At 34.5% G+C, this 20,745-nt stretch overlaps 1 protein-coding gene across 6 annotated transcripts in view; it reads left to right on the top strand.

Moving 5' to 3' along the window:
• USP53 (ubiquitin specific peptidase 53) overlaps positions 1 to 20,745 on the top strand; it is a 63,433-nt gene that overhangs the window by 33,695 nt on the left and 8,993 nt on the right. For 5 of the 6 annotated variants that reach the window (XM_019808692.2, XM_011235671.3, XM_019808691.2 and 2 more), the window contains 10 exons: positions 461 to 574; positions 727 to 809; positions 3,431 to 3,536; positions 4,338 to 4,484; positions 5,245 to 5,394; positions 12,050 to 12,212; positions 12,789 to 12,941; positions 14,247 to 14,393; positions 15,428 to 16,166; positions 17,455 to 17,531. In XM_019808692.2, the coding sequence (XP_019664251.2) occupies positions 461 to 574; positions 727 to 809; positions 3,431 to 3,536; positions 4,338 to 4,484; positions 5,245 to 5,394; positions 12,050 to 12,212; positions 12,789 to 12,941; positions 14,247 to 14,393; positions 15,428 to 16,166; positions 17,455 to 17,531 (1,879 nt within the window). Of the gene's footprint in view, positions 1 to 460; positions 575 to 726; positions 810 to 3,430; positions 3,537 to 4,337; positions 4,485 to 5,244; positions 5,395 to 12,049; positions 12,213 to 12,788; positions 12,942 to 14,246; positions 14,394 to 15,427; positions 16,167 to 17,454; positions 17,532 to 20,745 lie in introns of those variants that run through there. The other variant, XM_034671296.1, reaches the window with a different exon arrangement.

The following is a 20,745-nucleotide window of genomic DNA, read 5'->3' as shown; positions in this document are numbered from 1 at the left end:
GTGTAGGTACTGTAAACCTTTACCATTGCTATTTTAATGTGAGTTATAGAGAATATAAAAATGTTCCAAGTAGGATTTTTGAAACATTAACTGCTTTTCCTTAATGTGAGAATGCTGGAAACATAGGAGACTTATGTTTTCTAATATTAAATTCTAGATGTTAGCCACCATGAATTGATTTTTAAAGGATTTTAAATATATTTATTAAAATCATGTTACATTATAATGTTTCTTTCTTTAAATTTTTTTTAAAAGCTAATGCTACAAAAGGTGATAATTGAACAACATTTGAAGGGTTGATTGAAGAGGAAAGCTGAAAAGCTGACAATATGTATGGCACTGTTAAACTTAACAGTTTGGGAAATCTTAAAAAGATTTTTAAATTTGTAAAGTTAAAAAGAGTTGTATAGTGTCGTCGGTAAGATTCACAACTCATTTGTCTTTTAATTTTTTAAATTAGGAAAATATATTGGAGAGGATTCATTTTCATATAGTGCCAAGCAGAGATGCAGACATGTGTACCTCTAAATCCTGTATAACGCACCAGAAGTTTGCTATGACTTTGTATGAACAGGTGAGATGGCTTAACCATTTTATTAGATGTTCTGTTTGTTGTTATTGTATCTGTTTGCGTACGTTGATACACATACAATATATAACGTATTTAAATATCTGTAGCAGGTGTCTGTTTTGTGTTGATGAACTAAGCCTATGTTTTTACTGTAGTGTGTGTGTCGCAGCTGTGGAGCGTCATCAGATCCTCTGCCTTTTACGGAGTTCGTGCGGTACATTTCTACCACAGCCCTGTGGTAAGAACCATTAAAGCACGTTCACCAAAGATATTAACACATTTAAGCACATCGAGCATTTATTTTTTAAAACCATAACATATGTGAATATCTACTCTCTGTCTTAGACCTGAAAGTGTGCTACCATCAGAGGTACTAAGTGATGTCTGTCTCAGGTAGCTGTTTCTGATTTGGCCAAAAAAGTATACGTGGTGAAATTACCAAATATTAGTCAAAATTTATATCTCTTTATATTAATAGCAAGTTTTTGGAACTGTAAAGGAGACCTTAAAATGACAAGTTTAATGGTAAATGGAGCTGCACGTGATTTCTTCATTTTTGCTAAGGTGTTATCTTTGTAGTAACAGTTTTTCCGTCAACTCCACGTCCCTTCATGGTGATGGAAGCCAGGGTAAGAAGAAAAGAAAGAAAAATGTGAAATTAATTCTACATTAGATTTATTGCATTTAAGGCCTCAACATTTATCCTGAAATAAAAATACGCCATGTTTGCCTGTCCCCTCCCTCCCTGCCCATGAAACATTAGTGAGTTAGGGATCTAAGATGATCCCTAGACTTTACATAATAAGAGTAGTTTAGACATTTTCCAACAGCTATTTGAAAATATAAGTATTTGATATATGATAAATGTTGAATAAAATCATAAATATAGGTATTTTGATGCAAAAAACAAAACAGTAATAATTATCAATACATCAGTACAATAGTTACTATATGCTATCAGTATTTTTATCATTATGCAAAATGAATATTAGGTGCTTATCTGTTTCATTATATTATTAAACTTCCTGGCTTTTTTGGATATGACACAGTATTTCTTGAAGATTATTGAATAATAGCAATTTGATTATTTGAGTGTGTTTAGTGTCTTAATATATACAGAGTTAGGGAGCTTGTTTTAGGGAAGCATTCCCTAAACTTCAGTCAATTATAGGTTCATTTTTTTTTCCACTTTGTATGAAAAGTAGGATGGTGTTTGAACAAGGATAGGCCACACATTAAAAACTGTAAAACTTTAAGTCTACTCTGAAACTCTCATATAAAATGACAGTGCTCTGATTCAGTATCTCATGTAACGAGAGTTGGCGCTCCATCAGTCTCTCCCTGGTCCATGCCACCAGTTGCAAGAAGCCAGACTTTGAATTCTAATTATGGTTGACCCTTCAACAACACAGGTTTGAACTGCACAGGTCCACTTAGATGCAGATTTTTCTCAGTAAATACATGTAGAGTACTGTAAACGTATTGTCTTTTCCTTAGATTTTTTTTTTTTTAAGATTTATTTATTTATTTATTTTAGAGAGGGGGAATGTGTGTGCGCACGTGCAAACATAGAGAGGGGCAGAGGGAGAGGAGAGAGAGAATCTCAGGCAGACTCCTGCTGTTTGTGGAGCCTGACACAGGGCTTGATCTCAACGTTGAGATCAAGACCTGTGCTGAGATCTAGAGTCAGACGCTCAACAGACCGAGCTACCCAGGTTCCCCCTTTATGATTTCCTTAATAACATTTCCTTTTCTCCAGCTTTTTTGTAAGAATACAGTATATAGTACATATAACACAAAATATGTGTTAATCGACTATTATTGGTGAGGCTTCCAGTTAACACTAGGCTATTAGTAGTTAACTTTGCGGGGGGGCCGGGGGTGTAAAAAGTTATATGCAGAGTTTGGATTGTGTGAGGGTGGCACCCCTTACCCCCTGTTGTTTAAGTGTCAACTATAATCACCTTCTTTGTATTGGAAGTATTGAATACCAATTACAGAGTTCCAGGCTTTACATAAATGGTCACTTTTAATGTTAATGAGCTTATCAGATTTAGTGCTTTCTAATATACTTGTGAAGTTCTTTAGAAGAATAGGTGCTTTTAGTTATTATTGAACACTGTATATTAAACCATGGAACTGTAAAATATATCCAGCTCTAGGGCAGTTAATATTACCACTAAGGAGAACCAGAGCGTCTAGAATAGAAAGTAGTAAGGATATTTGAGCTTATATCACGTTTCTTTTTGGAAATGTTTAAATAGTTGTTTAAGGATACTTAGTACCTTGATATGTAAAAATTTGATTCTAAAGTAGACTAAACAAAAAGTGGCACAGATATCCTACCTAGGCTCTAATGAAAGCACAAGCCTGGCCTAAATAGTTTTGATTTTGACTTCTGCATTAATCAGCAAAGGCCCCTTCTGTTAGCTGAAAATGATAAACTTTGTTTCTGAAAACTTTAGGCCAGAAAGGAAGCCTTTCCAACAGTTTGTTGTTATTGTTAGGCCAAAGTTTAAACTCAAGTCCCTACTTGTTAAATAATAATGTAAAAGACGCATTTGACTTGAAACTACCGCTAAATGGATCATCATATTACCTCGTTCATGTAGTTCCACCAATGGTAAAATTTAGTGTTATTCTATTCTTGACCTAATTTTTTTCATCATACACCTGCCAAATTTCATAATTTTTCACTGTATGGAAATTTACTTTATGGTTAATTTTTCAAACAGATCCTTTTTTAAGACAGAAAAAGCAATCATACCCATATTGATAACTTAGTATTTTTAATGCATAATTTGTTAGATCTTTTTAAAGTTCATAGGACACATTTGAAACTGCTTCTTTCTTTTGTAGCAATGAGGTAGAAAGAATGATGGAAAGGCATGAACGTTTTAAGCCTGAAATGTTTGCAGAATTGCTGCAAGCAGCAAATACGACTGATGACTATAGGAAATGTCCTGTAAGTATAATTTGGAAAATATTAGTGTGCTTCTATGTTTGTAAATTTGAAAATAGACATTCAGAAATTACCATGTAAATACTAATTACACATGGACTTGATTTCAAGAATTTATTTTTTCATAGTTATTTTAGGCAACTCTTTATACCATGTGAGCTATTTATTTGAGCACTATTTCTTTAAAAACTCTTTGTGAAGGATTTATGTTAATGTATACTGATTATTATTTTTTTTTTGAGAGAACGTATGCACAAGTAGGTTGGAGGGGAGGGATAGAGGGAGAGGGAGAGAGAGAATCTTAAGCAGACTCCCTGCTGAGCGTGGAGCCCTAGGGGAGGCTTGATCTCACAACCCTGAGATCATGACCTGAGCTGAAATCAAGAGTCGGGCGCTTAACTGACTGAGTCACCCAGTTGCCCCCTGATTAATTTTTTTAAGTTCTGAAATCTATCATTTGACTAAAGAGAAAGTTTCTTTACTTTCATTTAAACATTACAAATGGTACCATTCTTTTCTAACATAATATTATTAATGACTTCAGTGTTCTATTTCTCATTTTTTTAGATTGAATTCTTGTTTTAACAGATTTTAAAAATACCAAAGAAGAGTACTTTGATTTAAAAAAAACTTACTGTTTAATCAATAATCAAATAGTTTGATAAAAGTCAATTTTAATATGCTGAACAATTAATTTTTTGATATATGTAAAGATTGTTACTGTTTAATACAAACTGTGTAAGGCATTACCTATGGTATGTCTATTTCAGTAATTTCAAAATTTGCTTTTGTGTTTTCCTTCAGAGTAACTGTGGCCAAAAAATAAAAATACGCCGTGTTTTAATGAATTGCCCAGAGATTGTTACAATTGGTTTAGTATGGGATTCTGAGCATTCTGACTTGACCGAAGATGTTGTTCGGAATCTAGCAACACAGCTTTATCTTCCTGGGGTATCTCAACTGTTTTCATTGTCTTCCTTTTTGTTTTTAAATTCTTTTAAAACATAGTCATTTATGATAATACACTTCGTTTTTCAGAACTAAATTTTCTTTCTAAAGGAAATAACATTCAGTTATAATGCTGATAAAGTTCATCAAACCAGGCTAACTGGAATGGCTTTCTTGCATAGACTAGGAATTATAAACTCTCTCATGCTCTCACTCTAGAATGATGATGATGATATGTGTGTGTGTGTGTGTGTGTGTATGGTAATTACAAGTATAAATATTAATCTAGAAAGGCTTAAGATTCAAAAATCATCTACAGCACCGATCTCTTAATATGCTTCTTAACATCTTAATATATTTTGAACTGGTTTATATTATAATTAAACTTTTAGATAATATGTTTAATATATGTTCAAATATGTGATTCAATCAAAAATTATTAGGAATTGTGTAATTTATCCCACATTTCCAGTTTATGTATATAAAGTGTCAAGATACTGGGTTACTGAACTAAATTGTAGTGAATTCATTTTATTGGAGGAATAGTAATATTAATAGTTACAGTTAATAGTAAGTAATAGTCAATAGTAATTCTATTCAGTACAATCTCAGTGGTACCTTCTATTACTAACATAATATTGGATTAGGGAAGCTTGCAAAAGAAATTTTTTCATAGATAGTCAAATATGTGACTCAGCAAATTATTGTTCCTCGTTTTTAAAAAGATATAGGATTAAATATACATTGTTACTTTTTTAAACAGCTTTTTTATAGAGTTACTGATGAAAATGCCAAAAATAGTGAACTTCAACTAGTTGGTATGATCTGCTACACCAGCCGACATTACTGTGCCTTTGCTTTTCATACCAAGAGCTCCAAATGGGTATTTTTTGATGATGCAAATGTGAAAGAGGTAAGTGACACTTTCAACTATCTGGGATAATTATTGTGACTTTTACTTTTTAGGAATAAATGAAATAATAATATATAAAATGTGTATTATATAATATTATGTAAAATAATGATTATATGTACACATTTCTTATATAAAATAATAAATGACCTTAATGATAATAGCACTGTTAAGTTCATACTTCCTTTTATTAATTTTTGAAATCTGGTTTAAAGCCAACTTTTAAACCAGTCTATTTCCAGAATAATAAAAAAGGTGACTAATGAATGCTAGAATGCAAATATGTAACTGTCAGTGATCCATATGTCTGATACATTTTGTCTGATACGTAGTTGTTCTGTGTATTTCTTTGTGAATGATTCACAATTGCTTTGTATAATTAGTGATGAAAATCTGCTTGTTTTTTAAATTATTATGACTTTTCAGACTTTGTATATGTTATTCAGAATTTGATATGCTTATTATAGCTTTTGGTAAATAACTTATTCAAATGTTATAATATTTAAAAAACTAGTGAATAATAGTTTATAATAAGGAGTATGTATCAGAATCACCTTTGGAACTTTTGAAAAAACCCGTACCTGCCTGGACTCTTAAATTCTCAATTTCAGAAGTATAGAGGCCAATACCTGATTTTTTAAAAAAGTTCTGTAGGAGATTAAGATTTTGCCACGTTTGAAAACTGTTGTTCTTGCAATACTATGCCTAGGCTTATTGGCTTTGAGAATCCTATTAAGCAGTAAATGGATTTAAAATTACAGGTTATTTCATTGTTATAAGCAAATGATGTACAATTCCATTTGCTTTCATTTTAATATATAAGAAAGGCCATTTATCAGCATTATGAATTACTAAGTCAGAAGTTCAAATATTCAGTATTTAGTGGATTTCTAATGGTTTCTATGAAGGATGAACGGCTATGGAACATAGCCTCTCCAATATTAAAAATTAGAAAACCAAATAGATGAAACAACTTTTTTAGACATTGGATAGCAGGCAGTTGAACAGAAAAAAAGGAAACAAACAAGATGAGCCCTACGATTATTCCTGTTTACTGCCTACAGGTAGTTTTTACAGTGCAGGGAGGTGGGACTCAAACAAAGCCTAGAAGTCTCACTGAGTTGAGGAAACCGAAATTGGAGTTCAGGGAGGCTAAGATGGCTGAAATTCGCTGAACAGATTACCAGAACGAATACTGCACAGAGGGAAAGTTCTGGAGATTGGTAGAGGGGCCCCTTTAATCTTTGGGTGAATAGTGATCTAACGTGTGGAGCAAACCCGCACAAGGTGGGGGAAAGAATTAGTGGAAAACAGAAGGTCAAGCGATTTTCAAAATTCATACAGGGCTAGGAATAGTTTGTGTCCACACCAGCAAGAGTGGAAAAATGTTGTAATACATAGAGCAACAAATAGAATCCTCAGAAAAGTATCACCTTAATAGTGGGACTAAATTATACCTAGATTGAATACTGCTCTGGACCTGACATAAAAAGCTTAAAATGAAGCCTTCAGAGGACCAAGATGATCCTACATAACTTAACAAATGCCAGAATGAAGTCCAGTACTTTTTAAAGGAACACAGCAAAATTCACCCAAAAATATAAATTTCAATTAAATTTCAATATGCCATTTCAAGATAGTATTAAATAAAAAATTACCAAATATGCAGAGAACTAGGAAAATGTGACCCATACCCATGTTAATAGAAACAGACCCATTCCACCACTCCATTTCTTTCAATCACATGATATGGGGTGAGGAAGCAAGGTAGAGAAATGAAGCCCCCCTTCTGTTCTCTCAGGAACTTCATCAACTTCACCATTCCTACCCTCAAAAAAGAGGGTTCTGGGTAATAACCAGGTGACCTCCAAGGTCAGATCCAGGCCAGCTCTAATATTAAATCATTTAAAAAAAAAAAAAAGGCCCAAAATGGCAGAGATGGAAGTATCAGACAAGAATGTTACAACTGCTGTTTCAGTGTAGAGAGATTTATTGGATAATAATCAATAAACGACCATAAAAATAACCGATAAATTGGATTTCATCAAAACTTTTGCTCTTCAGATACTGTTAGGAGAATAAAAAGTCAAGCCATAGACTGGGACAGAATATTTGTCAAGCATATATCTAATAAAGGTTATATCCATAATATATAAAGACTCTTACAACTCAATAATAAAAAGACAAATCAATTAAAAATGGGCAAAAAAGATAGAAGGGAAAGATGGTGGACTAGGAGGACCCTATGCTCACCTCGTTTCATGGACCCAACTAAGTAACACTCACATCAATGTAAATAACCCAGAAAACTGCCTGAAGACTGGCATAACAAACTTCACAACTAAAGGTAGAGAAGAGGACACCTCACAGAGGGTAGGAAGGGCAGACATGGTTGGGAGCTAAACAGATCACAGGCCCTCGTCTGCAGAAGGGAGGGACTTGCGGGTGAGGAGAAGAGAGAAAAACAGACTATCACACTGGGAAGACAAATCCCCATAACATTTGGCTTTGAAAACTAGAAGGGCCAAATTTTGCGAGTTCTTAGAACTAGTAGGACTTAATACTAGCAAACTGAATCCAACAATACATTAAAAAAATCATTCACCACAGTCAAGTGGGATTTATTCCTGGGTTTGCAAGGGTGATTAAATATTCACAATCGACATGATACATCACATTAATAAAAAAGAAAGGATAAGAACTTTATGATCTTTTCAGTAGATGCAGAAAAAGCATTTAACAAAGTACAACATCCATTAATGATAAAAGCCCTCAACAAAATAGATTTAGAGGGAACATAACTCAATGTAAGAAAGGCCATAGATAAAAAACCCACAACTAATATCATGCTCAGTGGGGAAAAAACAGAGCTTTTCCTGTACAGTCAGGAACATGACAGGGATGTCCACTCTCACCACTGTTAATTTAACAGTACTGGAAGTCCAAGCCATAGCAATCAGTCAAAAAAAGAAATAAGGGCATCTAAATTGGAAAGGAAGAAGAAAACTTTCACTGTTTGCAGATGACATGATATTCTATATAGAAAACCTAAGACTCCACCAAAAAATTGCCTGAACTGATACACAAATTCAGTAAAGGCAGGGATACAAAATGTACATAAGTCTGTAGCATTTCTATATACCAATAATGAAGCAGCAGAAAGAGAAATCAAGAAATCAATCCCATTTACAATTGCACCCAAAGCCATAAGATACAGAGGAATAAATGTAAGCCAAGAGATGAAAGACCTGTACTCTGAAAACTATAAAACACTGATGAAAGAAATTGAACATGACAGAAATGGAAAAACATTCCATGCTCATGGACTAGAAGAACAAATACTGTTAAAACGTCCATACTACCCAAACCAATGGATACATTTAATGCAATCCCTGTCAAAATACCAGCAGCATTTTTCACAGAGCTGGAAAAAACAATCCTAAAATTTATATGGAACCACAAAAGACCACAAATAGCCAAAGCAACTTTGAAAAAGAAAAGCAAAGTTGAACGCATCACAATTCTGGACTTCAAGTTGTATTACAAAGCTGTGGTGATCAAAACAATATGGTACTGGCACAAAAAATAGACATAGATCAATGCAACAGGATAGAAACTCGGAAGAGAACTCACAGCCAAATGGTCAATTAATCTTTGACAGAGCAGGAAAGAATGTGCAATGGGAAAAAGACAGTCTCTTCAACAAATGGTGCTGGGAAAACTGGAGAGCAACATGCAGAAGAATGAAACTGGACCACCTTCTTACACCATACGTAAAAATAAATTAAAAATGGATTAAAGACCTAAATGTGAGACTTGAAAGCATAAAATTCCTAGGGGAGAATACAGGCAGTAACCTCTTTGACATCAGCCATAGCAGCTTCCTTCTACATATGTCTCCTGAGGCAAGGGAAACAAAAGCAAAACTATTGGGACTTCATCAAAATAAAAAGCTTCTGTATAGCAAAGTAAACAGTCAGCAAAACCTAAAAGGCAGCCTACAGAATGGGAGAAGATTTGCAAATGACATATCTCATTATGGATTAGTATCCAAAATGTATAAAGAATTTATAAAACTCACCACCTGAAAAAAATGAATAATCCAATTTAAAAATAGGCAGAAGACATGAGCATTTCTCCAAGAAGACATACAGATGGTCAATGGACACATGAAGAGATGCTCAACATCACTGATTATCAGGGAAATACAATCAAAACTACAATGAGATACCACCCCACACCTGTCAGAAGGGCTAAATCAACAAACAACATAGGAAACAACAGATGTTGGTGAGGATGTGGAAAAGGGGGAATGCTCTTTCACCGTTGGTGGGAGTGCAAACTGGTGCAGCCACTCTGGATATCTGTTGGAGGTTCCTCAGAAAATTAAAAATAGAACTACCCTATGATCCAGCAATTGTACTAATAGATATTTAGCCAAAGAATACAAAAGTACTAATTCAAAGGGATACATGCACCACAATGTTCGTAGCAGCATTATCAACAGTAGCCATATTATGGAAACAGCCCAAATGTCCATCAACTGATGAAGGGATAAAGAAATAGTGGAGTAGATATGTGCATGCATGCAATAGAATATTACTCAGCCATAAAAAATGAAATCTTGCCATTTGCGATGACATGGATGGAGCTAGAGAGTATTATCCTAAGTGTAATGAGTCAGAGAAAGACAAATACCATATGATTTTGCTCATCTGTGGAATTTAAGAAACAAAACAAGCAAAGGGAAAAAGAGGCAACCCAAGAAACAGACTCTTAATTGTAGAGAACAAACTGATAGTTATAAGAGGGGAGGGGAGAAGGGGATGGGTGAAATAAGTGATGGGGCAAAGGAGTATACTTGTGATGAGCACCGGGTGTTGTGTAGAAATGTTGAATCACTAAATTATGTACCTGAAACTAACACTGTATGTTAACTAGCTGGAATTTAAATAAAAACTTAAAAAATTAAATTACATAAACTAAAATACACACACACACACACAATATGCTCACAATACATATCTGACTTGCCTAGCTTATGATACTAATCCAGAAATGGAGGTAGAGAAAAGGAGAGAATAAGCACTCCAAGGCAAACTTTGATATGTAATATTTAACTTGAAGACCTCCACATCCCTTTTCTACTTCCTTTTCCTCAACAATGATGTGTCCCTCTCTCTGAGACCTCCTGTCCTGTATGACTCCACAACTGTTGCTGTGCTCCAGAAAGAGTTTAATAGGTTTATTTCCAGGGTTGGTTTTGTATTTTTTTTTTTTAGCAACAAGAGCAAATGAAAGGAAAATTGGTGGATCCAGGAAGTCCTACAGAGAGCTACGAAAGTCACACCGTATTGCAGTTGTTCACTTTACTTACCTTTAAAGAAAGTCATGAGAAAAGTAAATCTGACCCAGGTGTTTTAATATTAGCAAAGAAGCTCAATAGTACTGTCACAAGGACTGCTTAGGAGGAGGACTTCTCAGGGCTGTGAATGACTCTACAACCCAGAGTGACTCCTGGGTCTTTTTCCTCTCCTACTCCCCTTGCCTGTGTTCCCTCTCTTGCTGGCTGTCTCTCTCTCTGTCAAATAAATAAACAAAATCTTAAAAAAAAAATTTAGCCCTTTTAACGAATGTACAATATTATCTTAGTGTGGTTTTAATTTGCATTTTCCTTATGATTAATAATGTTTTGAGTACCTTTTTGTGTGCTAATTGGCCATTCTTTTATTTTTTGGTGAAGTGTCTTCAGATGTTTTGCCCATTTTAAATTGAATCATCTTCTTATTAGTGAATTGCAGGAATTCTTTATTCTGTACATCAGTTCTTTATTAGATGTATGTGGCTTGTTTTTTTCATATGGTAACCTTTAAAGAGCAGAGGTTATTAACTTATTTTGATATGAAGCCCATTTTAAAACTTTTTTCTTCTGTGGTTTGTTTGAAGACCCATCTTATTCTATTTTTCTGAGAGAGAAAGAGAGTGTGTGTGCATGTGCCAAAGCGGGGAGGGGCAGAAGGAAAGGAGAGAGAATCTTAAGCAGGCTCCACACTCATCACAGAGCCCCGGACCCCATGGTCCCCAGGTCATGACCTGAGCAGAAATCAAGTCAGATTCTCAACCAACTGAGCCCCCTAGTTGCCCCTGTTTGATGTCCTATCTAAGAAATCTTTACCTTCTCCAAGTTGTTAAGATTTTCTCTTTTGTTTTTTCTATAAGCTCTAAGTTTTCGTGTGACTCATTTTTGTGCTTTATGTGTAGTGGTGTCAAAGTTCATTTTTTCATATGGCCGTCCAGTTGTTCCAGCACCTTGTTGAATAGACTCTTACATTTCTCCATAAAATTACCTTTAAATCTTTGTCAAAAGTCAATCAACTGTGTATGTAGAAAAGCTTTTTAAAATTTGATAGTCTAAATCTTGATATAGTAAGTTACAATTTTGCTCATCAATTTTTTTAATGATAATGCTTAAAAGATGTTTATTAGACTAGTTTAAGACAAAAGTAATCATATAATATGAACAGTTGAACTGCTAGCATCTGCATTGTTTAAAATTTTTTAATATACAAATTAATTTAGTCTCTGCTATTCAAACGTGTAACAAACTGATGACAAGATTTTGTTTTGTTTTTATTTGTTGTGGTTTTTTTTAAAGGTTGGGACTAGATGGAAGGACGTGGTCTCCAAATGTATACGATGCCATTTCCAGCCACTGCTTTTGTTTTACGCAAACCCAGATGGCACAGCAGTTTCTACTGAAGATGCACTTAGGCAGGTCATCAACTGGTCACATTATAAATCCGTTGCAGAAAATATGGGTAATTTTTTAAAGTTTTTTTTAGTGTTCTTTATATTATCACAGTCATACTAAGTATTAATATACTGAAGATAAAATGAATTTTGAGGATAATTTCAAAATTTTGTTTCAGTAAAGCAGAGTTCAGGAAAATTCTGTTACTTTGAGTTAATCTTTATAAAGAAGCCTTTCCTCACCAGTGGCCTCTGAAGCACTCTCAGGAGCCACCTGCTTCTGTGGTCACACAAGCACAGAAGGGGATACTGACTGGAAGCTCTTCCTAGCAGTAAAAATTGAGAGTTAAAGTGAGTTATACACTGAAAAAGTCCAAAGGAGCTAGGCCATTTTTGGATGCATTACAAAGCATGTAGAAATCCTTTAAAATGTCAATCCTTTGCGTTCATAAGCAGTTACCCACAGTATTAAAAATGATTCAGGGGAGTCTGGCTGGCTCGGTCAGTGGAAAATGCGACTTGATCTCAGGATTGTGAGCTTGAGCCCCACACTGGGTATAGAAATTGCTTTAAAAAAAAAAAGATTCAAACTTCTTCTGGTGGGGAGGAGTGTGGGAATAATACATTTTTGTTTGTCTTTTAAGGATGTGAAAAGCCCTCAATTTATAAGTCAGATAACTCAAAAGAAAATGGATTTGGTGATCAGGCAAAACAGAGAGAAAATCAGAAATTTCAAACAGATAATATTTCATCATTTAATCGGAGCCACATTCAAACAAGTGGCAGTAGAGGACCAGGTATGTGTTTAAATTGTCATTTTTACATTGTCCCTGAGTAATTACGCTTCCCCCTTTCCTTTTTACTGAATCTGTAATTTCTGGTAAGTACCATAGAAAAGAAGGGTGCTTAACTAACTTTCCTTGGCCATGAAGAGAAAATAACAACTAGACAACAAAATTTTGTCTTTTACACATTTCTCTCAGACTTGTAGTTTGATCTGAACAGTGGGACTTGACTACTGTTTGGGTTTCTCCATACACTCAGAGCTGTAGTAGGCTGGAGGCAATCTGGACAGTTACCAAAGAAAGCCATAATATGGCCTTCTAGGAGTTAATTATTAACTTGGAGAGGAAAAACATGAGTTAATAATTTGGCACATATGCTAAATTTAAATTTTCCATTAGTGAATGCAACAATAGTAGTTCAAAGTTATTATAGTTGTAGTTTATACTTAACCTCATTTTTATTCAACTCTATCTTGTTATTGTCATCCCACAACTTTAATATTCACAAGCCAAGTTCTGTGACTTGGGTCCAAAATGAGACATTGCAGCATGGTGTGTATACTTATGGTTTAGAAATACATGAACTCTGAGTAGGTGGATGTTCCCGATGATTTTATAAGCAGCTATAAAATACATTAATGAAATAATGTCTAACCATAAAAGTAACCCATATAATCAAGAGTGGTAGGATCCAGAATTAACAATTGTCATCAACAAAGAATTACAATAAAGCTCTTAAAAGTTCTTAATGGAGCTATACCTTTTACCCTCTGTATTGCCATACTGTTAAAGTAAGCCGTTTGTCAAAAGATAACTACTTTCAAGCCCAGAAACTTTGTATGTGATTACCAACAAACATTAGAACCAGGCAACTTGGGTTCATAATCCTGGTTCTACATTTACAAGCTCTGTGAACTTGGGTAAGTTTTTAACTTCTGTGCCTCAGTTTCCTGATCCACAATTGAGACAGTGATTGTACCCAGCTCAAAGAGTTAAATGAGTGAAGACTTACAGTAGTGTCTGACACACAGTGACCACTCAGTTACCTTTAGCTTTTGTTATTCCAATACAAGATCTCTTTTTTCCTTTTATACTATCTTTAGGAGCTTTACAAGAAGTTGTAAAAGCCAACATGCATCTCCAGTGTCAGGATAAATCACATTGAGTTTTTTGGTTAAACATAAAAATGAATTCATTGTATACTTTGTATTTTTTTAATATATAGCATCTTAAAATTTTTATATAGTTCAATTTGTACTTTTGTTGAGCTATTTGAAAAATGATCTATATCATTTATAAGAATGATTTCTTTTGCAGTTAAGTTAAGTCACACTGATCAAAGGGAAAAAATAAAAGACATTTCCAGAGAATGTGCTTTAAAAGCCATTGAGCAGAGGAACTTACTTTCCTCACAAAGGAAATATTTGGAGAGGGGACAAAGAAAAGATTTGGGCCGACATAGAGGTAAGTTAAGAGCTTATTGTGTTCATTTGAAAACAAGTTGCTAAAATCTTATTTTTAAACTAAATTTTGTAACTTTAATACAATTTTATATAATTTATTTATATTTATAATATATATTTACATGTTATGCTATGTATCTCAATATGATTTCTTTAATACACCTATTAAATCTATAAATATGAAATTTTTCTGGTTCTTATATAATTCTGGCCTGGAATATTTGTGCTTGTTCTGATGATTTAACTTTCCTTTCAGTTATAAATTCAGTTCACCCATATGGTACATTCAGGTAAGGAAGGTTATAAAATTAAGTGAGAAGAGCAGCCCCTCACGTTCCCTCTGTTTCACTGTTAATAGTGTGCAGTTCATTATGAGCATGTCTTACTCTTTATGGTTTTATCCTTTCTTCTTTATGGACATACCACAATTTATTGATACTTGCTTGACTTTAAAACTTGATTTAAGATTTTTGCCGCAGTGATATCCTTTTACATATACCTTTGTACTTTTTTGTGTATAGCCAGAGCATAAAATTCTTTCAGGAGAATTGCTGGGTTAAGGTGTGTTTATTCTTAATTTTGATGGATGTGGCTCAGTTGCTCTCCTAAAGACCAAACCAGTCTGCACTCCCACTGACAGTGATTGAATGTCTGCATCTTCACACTCTTAGCAGCAGTTGGTTTAACAAACTTTAAATCTTTACCAGTATAAGAGATGGCAAATACTTTTATTATTATGATTTTTATTAATGATGAGTGAGATAGAATGCTGGTTTTTTTTAAAGCTTTAATTATAGTCTACTTTAGAGGTCTTTTTTTAAAAATCAGTATATAACTACTTACCTTATAAATGCCTCTCATTAAGCATAGAGAATGAGGAGAACACTTTTCAATGTCAAATCAGTGTGATTATTATATAAGTCTTATTATTCACTTATTACTGCTTAACATTTCTTCTCAAACAAGGTATTTGGCTTGTAACTAAAAAATGTCTCTGAAGAATATTCATTTGTATCTTTATTTAATTATTTAAAGATTTGGTTGATGAAGACCTTCCACATTTCAAGTCTGGATCACCTCCTGCCCCAAATGGCTTTAGACAATATGGAAACCCACATCTCTATCATAGTCAAGGAAAAGGACCATGTAAACATGACCGAGTTGCCCATCAGAGTCGAGCTTCTGCACAAATTATGAGTTCAAGTAAATGTCAGATTCTTGCTCCAGGAGAGAAAGTAACTGGCAAAGTTAAGAGCGACAGTGGCACTGGATATGATACAGACAGCAGCCAAGATTCTAGGGATAAAGGAAGCAGCTATAGTGGCAGCAGTAAAAGCCGGACCCGAGGTTGGAAACCTATGAGGGAAACATTAAATGTTGACAGTATTTTTAATGAAAGTGAAAAAAGGCAGCATAGTCCAAGACATAAATCAAATATCAATAACAAACCTAAATGTAGCAAAGATCAGAGTTTTAACAATTGGCCAAAAGAGAACCCAAAGCAAAAATGTTTAATGACCATATATGAAGATGAAATGAAACAGGAAATAGGAAGTAGGAGTTCCCTTGACTCTAATGGAAAAGGAGCAGAGAAAAATAAAGGCCTCAAAGAGACTAAAGTTCATGGTGACAATTGGCAGATGCAAAGGACTGAGTCTGGATACGAAAGTAGTGATCATGTCAGTAATGGATCTGCTAATATGGATTCACCTGTTACCGATGGAAATGGTACAGTAACGGATATCAGTGGTGTTAAAGAAACAGTATCCTGCAGGTAATGCACAAATTAAATGAATGATTTTCCCCCATCATTCTCTCCTGTTATGTGAAATAATTTCAAAGTCTGGGGTCAATTAAGTATAATGGAAAGAGCTTGACTTTAGAGTGAAGAGACCTGGGATATTGCAGGTTATTTGATATTTAAGGTTTCTGTTTTTAATAGTTATTTCCTGATTCCAAAAATATTTTTAGGAAATTTTTAAAAGTACAGAAATACATTGTTATTTTTGCCACTAATAACTATTAATACATACTACAGGTTTTAAAGCATAGGTATAAATTGCGTCTCAGTCATTAAGCTAATTATTCAATTCTTCAGTCTATTTAATGTTCTTTATCCCATCTCTAATATCTGTAATTTAGAGCTGGGGATATTTTCTACTTTCACAGCCAGTTCCATGCAAGAGAGATTTTTTGCTTTAACAAATGTAAAAGAATGCAGCCAAATAACTAAGTTTGCATTCACTTAATTTTTAATTAATTCTGAATATGTTTGTATGTTACTGTTATGAGTACATTTGCCTTTTTCTGTGTAACCTCTAAAACATGTCCACAGCTTAACTGGCTGATTTCTTACATCAGTCTAGTCACAATTTCTGCTTTGAATCGACCTAAAACATCTTAATTTGTTATTAGCTGGTGTTGTATCACATTTATTTTTAAAAAGCCAGATTTGCAAAAGTCAACCTCTTGTATTTTGTTAAGTATTGCAATAAAGACTAGAAAATTTTTGGGGGGCGCCTGGGTGGCTCAGTCGTAAAGCGTCTGCCTTTGGCTCAGGGCGTGATCCTGGAGTTCTGGGATCGAGCCCCACGTTGGGCTCTTCCACTGGGAGCCTGCTTCTTCCTCTCCTACTCCCCCTGCTTGTGTTCCCTCTCTCACTGGCTGTCTCTCTCTCTCTGTCAAATAAATAAATAAAATCTTTAAAAAAAAAAAAACCTTTTCAATTTGGCAGGGTAATTTCATAACACCTCTTGGAAAGGGGTAACCTAGGGTAGTAGAAAGATCAGGACTTTGTAACCATATATACTTGAATTTTAAGTGTCGGGCAAATTAATTTGACTTTGACAGCCTTATCTTCTATTGTAAAATGAAGATAATAACTACTTTAAAGTGTTGTTGTGGTGATGTAAATTGGATAATGCACATTAATCCCCTAGAACAACACATGTCTATAGTAATTGTTTAACAAATGTTATTTCCTTTCTTTTTCTTAGATTCTAACTAAAATAATAATTCACGGTAGCTGATGTATTTGGTGTATGTTTTCTTCTGTTTTCTAGTGACCAGGCGAAGACAAACAACCTAAATATAGAATGTGTCAGCTTTTCCTCCCAACAGAGCAAAAACTACTTAGAAGGTAAAATTTTATTTATATATATTGTAATAGTAGCTGTAAAGAATAAATTGTGATAATAAGAATAATGAAGCTAGGAACAGTCCTATTACTGATTAAATTATGAGTGATGAGGATAGAAGTTGGGAGAGTTCATACTTAAAGGCTTTCAAAGGATGGGAATAGCTACTTCAGGGAACAGGCAGAGAGGGGAGTGTGTCAGTCAGGAAAGGCTAGGTTCTAGGCTACACAGTGGTGACAGCTTCAAAATCTCAGTGTGTCAACACACATTTGTTTTTTGCTGATCATACATGACCCGGGGAGGTCCGCGTGGCGTCTCTTCCTAGAAATCACTCAGGGCCCCAGGCTAATGAGACTCCATCTCCATAGATGCTTCTCTGAACCTTGCAGTATTGTGGGGAGAGGAGATTGAAGGAAGACACAACAGTCGCTTAAAATTTCATCCCAGAAGTGATACATGTACTTCCACTCACATCTCATTGCTGAGGCAAGTCTTACAGCCAAGCCTAATTTCACAGAGGGTGGAAAAAGCGCTGTCTTACCTGTGCCTGGAAGGTGAAGTGAAATGTGTGTAGACAGGCCTAATGTTTGCCAAAGGAGTTAGGGACAGGATAGAAAAATGGATAAGCAGCCTGTTGGAAGAGTTCAGTTTGGAAACAGTTAATATATTAATGGGGTGGCGTTATTATAGGTGATCCATTACCCACACATAGCAGCCCAGAAACAAAGTTAGATGTTTGAATGTATATAGAATTCAGGGCTGCCAATGAGAGCATATACCTGAAGGATTTGGGGGGAGAAGGATTGAGGAAAAGGATGAGCAAGGGGATTATTGAGGTTGCAATCAAAGCAGTATCTTCAAATGTTATAATTCAGAGGATTAGAAGAGATATAATTTTTCACAAAAAAAATAGCTGCGAAGAACAAATTTTAAAGTTTGTTTTTAATCTTTATCATTCCTGCGGCTTTTGTGAAGATTATTTTTTAAGGTTACAGACTTTGAATATGATTAAATGTTAAATTATTTTGTTTTTTTCAAGTGGTATAATATCAGAAGGAAACACTTATATTAAGGAAATAACCTTCCTTTCCTATATAAAATGTCTCGCCTCTTAAAAATCTGATAAAAGTCTGGTAAGCAAGTATTACAGGAAACAGTAAAGGGCTGGCCAGAAATCAACAGCAGAAGTCGGTGAAATTGAACAATAACCACAGGTTCAGTACTTTTTACAAAACGATGCTTGCTTCCTGATAGTAATAAAAAATACAACGTCATAGAGATTTTGATGGTCAAGAATGCATTGCTATAAGAGCTTTGCAGCAGGTTTGCCCATTTAATACGAAAGAGTATGTATGTAACCTACTTAAAAATATTTTTTTATTGTGGAAAAAAGATTTTTTATTGTGGTAAGATACACATAACAAAATCTGCCATTCTAACCATTTTTAAGTGACAGTTCCGTGATATTAAGAACATTCACACTGTTGTACAACCATCATCACTACCAGCTACCTCCAGAACCTTTCAACTTCTCAGACTGAAATTGTGTACCCATTAAACAGCTCTCTATTTCCCCCTCCCTCCCAGCCCCCAGTAACCACCATTCTACTTTCTGTCTCTGTGAATTTGACTACTCTGGGTACCTCAGATAAATAGAACCATACAATACTTGTTTTTTTGTGACTGGTTTATTTCACTTAACATAATGTCTTCAGAGTTCATCCATGTTGTGGCATGTGTCAGAATTTCATTCCTTTTTAAGACTGAATAATGTTATGTTGTATGATAATAACACATTTTGTTTATCCATTCATCTGTTGATGGACATTTGGGTTGTTCCTGTCTTTTGGCTATAGTGAGTAATGCTCCTGTGAACATTGGTATACGAATATCTGAGAATTCTTTCTTTCATTTCTTTTGAGTATATACCCAGAAGTGCAGTTGCAGAATTCTGTGGTAATTATGTGTTTAATTTTTTGAGGAACCACCACACTGTTTTTAACAGCCACTGCACTATTTTACATTCCCACCAGCAATGCACAAGAATTCCAACTTCTCCATATTTTCACCAACGCTTGTTATTTTCTGGGGTTTTGTTTTGATAATTATCATCACTAATCACTAATGAGTATGCAGTGGTTTCTTATTGTGGTTTTGTGGAACCCATTTATTTAACCACATAAATTACATCATGTTTAAAGTATTTCTTATTTAATAAATGTCAAAGCCTACCATAGTTCTTTAAGCTGGTCTTTGCCTTGAGAATCTTTGTTAATGCTCCTGCCTGTGGTGTCTCTGTATTCCCCTCCCTGACACTTTGATTGAGAACATGTTAAAGTAGTGTAGGAATTTTTTTCCCAAGCTAAAAACATACCCTGTGTGGGTTTTTGTTTTCAGTAAGGTACAATTTAATTCTTTGTGATTTGGTATGACTTTCTTGGTTTTCTCCTACTTACTTGTAAAATGAGGGCACACTTATATTATTGGTCTGAAGAATCACTTTCTATAAATAGCTAACAGATTTAGAAAGTTAAGGAGCTTTAGAAATTTTTTTTTTATTTTCATAGTTTATTTGATAGCTAAGGAGTTTTTAATACAATCCAAACAAGTTTGTTTGATGTCAGGGAGCTAAAAATCTATAGTCATGCCATCGTAATTATTTCCTTGGTATTTTTTCACTGACAAAGGTACTATATAGATTTCTCTGCCTATGTCATTATGGGTTCTACTGCCTAAAGCTATTATTTGCAAACATTGTTGAAATTTCACAGTGCCATTTAGATTATTTTAGCTCCTCTTTTAAAATGGGTCACTGATCAGGAGAATTTCAAATACCTTAAATTATATTCAAGACGAAAGACTTTATATGTTCAAAAGTACATGGTTGGGAGAAAGTATCACATATTGTAAGAATACAGGTAGTTTGGTCTCTGCAAGGCTGAGTGCATATGTGGAAATTGTGAGATGATAGAGGATGGATAGAAGCCAAATCATGATGAAATTTTTATGTTATTTTTAAATCTTACAGTAAGTGGAAAGGCACCAGAGGACAAGGAGAGTAATATACTCCAGTTTGCATTTTAGAAAGACTGGTGGCAATGTAGAGGGCGAATTTGGAGCAGTGAGAGAAACATTAGATGACTACTTGAACAGCCTGGAGAGAAAAGGTCAGGACATAAACAAAGGCAGTACCAATATCACAAAAGAAGATTTGAG

This window comes from Ailuropoda melanoleuca, chromosome 11 (assembly GCF_002007445.2).
Source record: "Ailuropoda melanoleuca isolate Jingjing chromosome 11, ASM200744v2, whole genome shotgun sequence".
In the NCBI taxonomy this organism is placed as follows: Eukaryota; Metazoa; Chordata; class Mammalia; order Carnivora; family Ursidae; genus Ailuropoda; species Ailuropoda melanoleuca.
The sequence above is the reverse complement of the archived record's forward strand: the minus strand, read 5'-3'. Positions and strand labels throughout refer to the sequence as shown.